This window comes from Euprymna scolopes, chromosome 46 (genome assembly GCF_053919585.1).
Source record: "Euprymna scolopes isolate OS-2025 chromosome 46, ASM5391958v1, whole genome shotgun sequence".
NCBI lineage: Eukaryota > Metazoa > Mollusca > Cephalopoda > Sepiida > Sepiolidae > Euprymna > Euprymna scolopes.
This window is the reverse complement of record NC_136527.1, coordinates 212,050,063-212,056,673: the sequence shown is the minus strand read 5'-3', so window position 1 is coordinate 212,056,673 and position 6,611 is coordinate 212,050,063. Positions and strand designations below refer to the sequence as shown.

The 6,611-nt window shown below is 33.9% G+C and overlaps 1 protein-coding gene across 1 annotated transcript; it reads right to left on the bottom strand.

Moving 5' to 3' along the window:
• Positions 1-1,304: 1,304 nt before the first annotated feature.
• LOC145270352 (uncharacterized) lies at positions 1,305-1,712 on the bottom strand. Its single transcript, XM_080126001.1, has one exon. The coding sequence runs from the start codon at positions 1,710-1,712 to the stop codon at positions 1,305-1,307; it is 408 nt and encodes a 135-aa protein (XP_079982127.1).
• Between the last annotated feature and the right edge of the window lie 4,899 nt (positions 1,713-6,611).

Genomic DNA, 6,611 nt, shown 5'->3' with positions numbered 1-6,611 from the left:
TATGCTTGGAAGAAGTGTTCTCAGTTGGCGGTTCATCAGTTTAGCTGCTGGTGAAGGAGAGTTATTTTTGCCAGGTGTTGTACATAAGGTTAGTAGAGCAAGATGTTGATTGTCTCCAGCCTGGAAACATTTGTGCAGTGCTTTCTTCACTGTTGGGATGGTTCTCTCGACTAGATCATTAGATTCTGGGTATTCCGGACTGCTAGTTAAATGGAAAAATCCCATTTTGTAGCAAATTTCTTTGCTTGTTGAGATTTAAATTGGGGGCCATTATCGGATCCTACCTGTTTGGGTATACCATGGCTCGATAAGATGTGTTTTGTACTGGTTATTACTGTCGATGAAGTTGTATAAGTTAGGTGGCTGATTACAAACAGTTTTGAGTGGTAATCCACTACCATGAGGTTATCTTTCTCCTGCAGCCTGAAGAGGTCTGTACCAACCTTATGCCATGGTGGGTCAGGAATGTCATGCCATATTTCTGGCTCTGAACTTTGTCGATTGCTATAGCGTTGACATAAATCTAAATTTCTTATCATGTCCTCTATTTCTTTGTCCATGTTTGGCCAAAAAAGAGACTGTCTAGTATTTGATTTTGTTTTCTCAATACCAAGATATGCCTGATGTAAAATCCTGTGCGTTTCTGCTCTACTTGTTAATAGTTGTCCTTCATTGTATGTCATGTCATCTCCGTAACTAAAATATGTTTGAAGACAGGGGTTGAGATCATTTCGATGCTGTGGTCATCCTGACTTGATTTGCTGTTGCAGTTGTAATGTTTCATCATTAGGTGTCTGAGTTATGAGCTGTTGTCGACGTTTGTCGCTAATGGGTATTGAAGAAATTAGGAAGTGGACAAAAAAGTTAATTTCTTTGTCAGAGATTTCTGGATTGTTGTACTTTTGTGCTGCACGGCTGAGTGTGTCAACAACGTGGACTAGTTTGCCCCGAGTGTATTCGATTTCGAAATTGTATTTCTGTAAGCGTAATAGGAAACGTTGTACTCTGGGTGGGGTTTTAGAAATTGGTTTTGTGACAATAGATCTGAGAGACTTGTGATCATTGTTTATTAGAAAGCGTTGCCCATATAAGAATTCATGGAAATGTTCACATGCAAATACTATAGACAACATTTCCAGTTAAAGTGGGCAATAGTTGATGTAAGAGAACGGCTAGCAAATGCCACTGGAGCCCAGTTATTGTTGCGTTTTTATTCCAACATAGCGCCAAGTCCTACGGTTGATGCGTCGGGAGAGACTCTGATGGGAAGTGTTGGGTCAAATTATTTTAATGTTGGACTCTGTTTAACTATTTTTTAGTCGTTGAACAGCTTCTTTCTGTGGTTTATCAAAAGACCACATATCTTTTTCCAACAAGAGGCGAAGAAGTGCAGTTTCATTTGATAAGTTGGCAATGAATTTTCCTAGAAAAGGATGGCGTTCTGTTTTGTTTGCTGACTTTGGCATGTTCATGATCGCTTTGCATTTTTTCTCATCAATTTCTACCCATCTACTGGATATTTTGGATAACTCAGTTATGTTGACCTGACATTTTGATTGATTTAGTTTTATGCCAGATTTCCTTATAGCATTCAGAACCTCAGTAGTTCTCTTTGTTAAGAGTTCTGGAGTGTCGACCCAAATGATGATATCATCATCTGAACTTCTGCATTCTTCAACATGTGCAATGATAGCTGCTATTTTGCATGACATATTGCTCTGGCACAGTGTATGCCATATGGTAGACGTGTGAATCTGTAGCGTCCACGACGTGAGTTGAAAGTGAGAAGTTTGGAACTTTCCTCAACTTTAATCTGCCAGAATGCATTAGATGCATCAAGCTTAGTGGAAAACTTTGCACCTGCCATTTCCTGTATTATGTCTAATGCTGTTGGTTACCTATAATGCTCTCTTTTTATAGCCTTGTTAAGATTCCGCGGTTTACTACTACCACCAGTGATGATAACCATTCTCTTGGTTCTGAGACAGGTTTAATGACAACTACGTCTGTCATTTTTATAAATTCTTTTTTTAACTTTTTCTTTAGAACAACTAGAATATTCCGTGGAGGGTTTAGGACAGGTTTAATTCCTGGGTCCATTGTGATGTAATAAATACTAGGGACAGTCCCAAGTTCTCCAAAGCATTCCTTAAATTCAGAGAGAAAATCATATTATTTGTGTTCATTTTGCATACCTTTTTTATTAGGCTGAGACTAGTACAGGTGTGTAGTCCAAGTATTGCAGATGCATCTGTATCTGCTATGACAAACATGACATGATACTGAAAACGAGAGTGTTACATTTCTTCGAGTGTTACAAAATTCTTCAAATTTGTCTAAAGCTGTTGCAAATTTAAGGCTGTCTTCCACAGTTTGAAAATCAAAGTTTCTATAAATTCTGCGGCCTTGTTTGCCTAGACATTGCAAAAGAATGCTTGTTTTAACTTCGTCACTTTTCTCAAGATTTTCCGTTGCCGTTAAATATATTTTAAGGTCTTGTTTAAAAACCTTCCAGTCTTCAGAAGGATTTTTGGAGGAAATATAAGGTAAAGGAGGCGAGATAAATGCGAATCCATTTTATTAAATTACTATTATTTTTTTTCGTCAACAAAGCAAATGGGTTCTAAACTTCTGACACCATGTTGCAGTCATACCTCATTATGTGATTTATGTAAGCAAAGTTTATCTATTTGTGAGTGTGACAATAAAATAAGTTTGTCTTACCGTGCAGATACTTATTTAATATCATAAGTGAATAGAGATCAGAATGTCCCGTGGAAAAGATATGAGGAAAGAGATTGACTCCGAGTAATTTAAGACACCTTTTATTTCCAGAACGCCATCTTACCGGAATCCCCAGCTACTGGAAGTGCCCTCAGCTGTCAACCCGCAGTAAATGTCTTTACTATATATATATATATATATATATATATATATATATATATATATATATATATATATATATATATATATATATATAGAGAGAGAGAGAGAGAGAACAGGAACGATTCCGTTTTGAAAGTTGTATGTTATCATGACATGAAATTAGTGCGATCATTATCAAAATCCACACTAGTCTACTTAGTTGCTATTGACACGAGTCCCTTCTTTATGTAACTTAGTAAACGAGAGTTATCTCCCTCTGCACACTTACAAATTGTAAAACGGCGCGAGTTTCTCATTTACAAATCTGGATAAGTTTTTTTTGTGTTTTTAAGACTTATTTTAAGCCTTTATTTGGCAGCCTTAGAAAGTCATCCGCTGCCTTTTTAAGGTCAACCTAACATTCCTAGACGCGATCCTGCCTTCCTGTAAAACCTTGCCACTAGGTGATTCTGGTGGATAGATTTTAGTTTCTTTAGATTATTTGCTAAACTATTGTTTCAGTCATTGTCAAACATGTTTGTATGCCTCAGCCTTTTATTTGATTATACCTGTAGCAGCAGCAGCAGCCGGAGATTCTCTTTTTGTGAATAAAAAGCAATAACATGCATGTAACCATGATCGATTCGACGTGTTGTCTGCCATAATTAAAGGATAAAATTTGGGTTATTGATTGTAAAAATGAAATTGAAATAATATCTTTGTAACAAAACGAAATATACCGTCACTTCTGTTGTAAAAGGAATGTTTTTAATTCAAGTAGATTTGTTTTATCTCAGTATTGAACAACTATATTTACATTGCCAAAAATTGTACGATTCGTAGTTCTGGTGGTTGGTGTAGTAACGTTTAGTTTAAACATTGGGATGTTGACATTTTATTGTAATTCACCCGAAGTCATATTTCATAAAAACGTGTAGGCCGTTTATTTTGTTCGCAGACATCTTCATTCAGAATTTCAGCTTGCCCCTCTGAAACAGCCATCCCCTCTTCAAGGTGGAGTTTATCCAATCAATTTTAGCTCCTTGGCAATAAAATCTAAACATGTTTTGTCCACCTCGGTCTTTTCTTTAAGTATACCTATAGTAGCAGCAGCAGCCGAAGATTCTCTTCTTGTGGATGAAAAGCAATGACATGCAAATCATGATGGATTCGATGCGTTGTCTGCCATAATTGAAGGTAAAAATTAGGGGATTGATTGTAAGAATGATGTTGAAATAATATCTTTGTAATAAAACGAAATATATCAAAATATTGTTCAAGTAGATTTGTTTTTGTATCTCAGAAATTGAACAACTATCAATCCTTTAGAAACTATATTTACATTGCCAAAATTGTACCGGTCGTAGTGCTGGTAGTCGGTGTAGCAACGTTTAGTTGAGCATAGGGAGGGTGAGATTTTACTGTAATGTATTCGGATTCATATTTCATGGAAACGTGTACAAATCTCGGCAGATGTTTACTTTAAGCGAAAAAAGTCAGAGACAAAGGGTTGTAACTCTTACACGACTTTAGTCCCAAAGAAAAGATCACACCGATACCCATGTTAAGACGTCAATATGATCGATTTAAGAGTTTCATTTTTTTCACTTAATGTTAAAAACAATTACTGAAGTTCAAACAATACAGACCTTTATAAAATAAACTTTTAAATAACTGTTTTATTTCCAAACAACAACACTTAAATAACGATTTTAGGTGCAAGTTGCGCGAGCCTTTTATAGTCTCACACAAAAGCACGCATGTCCTCTACAAAGTCAATAAATGGTCCACAAGTAATCTTTTTTTATAATAAAAATCTGGAAAAAATCTTTATAATGTCATTGCATGAAGATGTCATATTCAAAAAATCACGTAAATCGATCAAGTAGGTTTTTTTTTTTTATTTTAAGAAAATCAAATATTATCGGACGTTTCGTCGAAGCTTTAGCCAGACGGCATCTTGTCTGAGATATAACGCCACTAACGACCCCCGGCGGAAATATGGGTCAACAAAAGCAGTATATGCAGACCATTGAATATTTTATCAATGAAGTACTTTTTTTTTGAAGAAAATCAAATTTTACGATTTTTAGGCATAATAAATAAATTGACTTCTTTTAATGCAGAGAATGTGGAAAACACTGTTCGTCTGAAAACAGACTTTAATAAGCGAAGTACTTAAAAAAAAACAAAAAAACAAATTTTATGATTTTTTAGGGATAATAAATAAATTGACTTCTTTTAATAAAGAGAATGTGGCTTTTAATAAAGAGAATGTGGCGGGCAGACCATCGACTATTTGGGTCTGTATTACTGTACACAAAAAAAAAACTAGGCAAAAAAAATAATTAAAATAAATCGTGGTGCTTCTACACTTTATTACCGAAATTGGAGACGCCATTTTATTTCACGCACCTTCTATCCAAATTTAGGGGAGAACATTATATTAAACTATGGCAGAAGCATGAAATAAATAACAAAAAATTAAACTTCCGTAAAGAACTATGAAGAAGTAAATAAAAAAAAGTGAAAGAGAACATACATCCGTAATTGTTTAATTGGAAATGTTTCGATTTAATTAATGAGAACGGGAAAGTTTTTCATGGAATATTTTTTAAAATTAAAAACAGAAAATGAAACGACATATCCATAATGGTGTAAACTGGGCGAGCGCCATTTGAAAAACCAAAACAAAACCAAAACATTTATTGTATAAAAATTTATCAAAATATAATTGGAAAAACATTTATTGAAAAGTTTGCGTAAAAAATATAATTTTAATAAAACAATTTAACGGGGAAGTGAGTTGTTTATTTATTTATTTTTCAGAAAAAAAAAAAACTGAAAATAGTCGATGGTCTGCCCTCCACATTAAAAGAAGTCTATTGATTTATTTATTATACCTAAAAATCGTAAACTTTGTTTTTTCTTTAAAAAAAAATGTACTTCCCTTATTAAAGTCTGTTTTCAGACGAACAACAAAACAACTAGTGTTTTCCACATTCTCTTTATTAAAAGAAGTCAATTTAGTTATTTACTATCCCTAAAAATCGTAAAATTTGATTTTCTTCAAAACAAAGTAATTGATTGATAAAATATTCGATGGTCTGCATGTACTGCCCTTGTTGACCCATATTTCCGCCAGGGGGCGTTAGTGGCGTTATCTCTCAAACAAGATGGCGTCTGGTTAAAGCTTCGACGAAACGTCCGATAATAGTTGATTTTCTTAAATAAAAAAAAAATTACTTGATCGATTTACGTGATTTTTTGAATATGACATCTTCATGCATTATAAAGATTTTTTCCAGATTGTTATTGTAAAAACAAATAACTTGTAGACCATTTATAGACATCCGCTCTGTTTTATTTTCAAAATAACGAAATTTAATTAACTGTTTTATTTCCAAACAACATTTTTTTTAGTTTTGCTTTAGTTTATTTTCTAAAGTTCTGTATTGTTTAAAAGTAAAATACTTATTAACTTCAGTAATTGTTTGTTAACATTAAGTGAAAAAAAGAAAGAAAATGTAACTCTTTATTCGATCATATTGACGTCAACCTTGGATCTGGTGTGATCCTTTTAATGTCTTCAAAATCATCTAAGATTTACAGCCCCTTGTATCTGGAAGTAAACATCTCCCCCAAGAAGTACTATAGTCATTCGATAAACTTCACAGAGAATCAATAGAGAAATTAAAGGAAATAATAAATATATCAGTTTTGCAATTGTATGATCCAGACAGCGA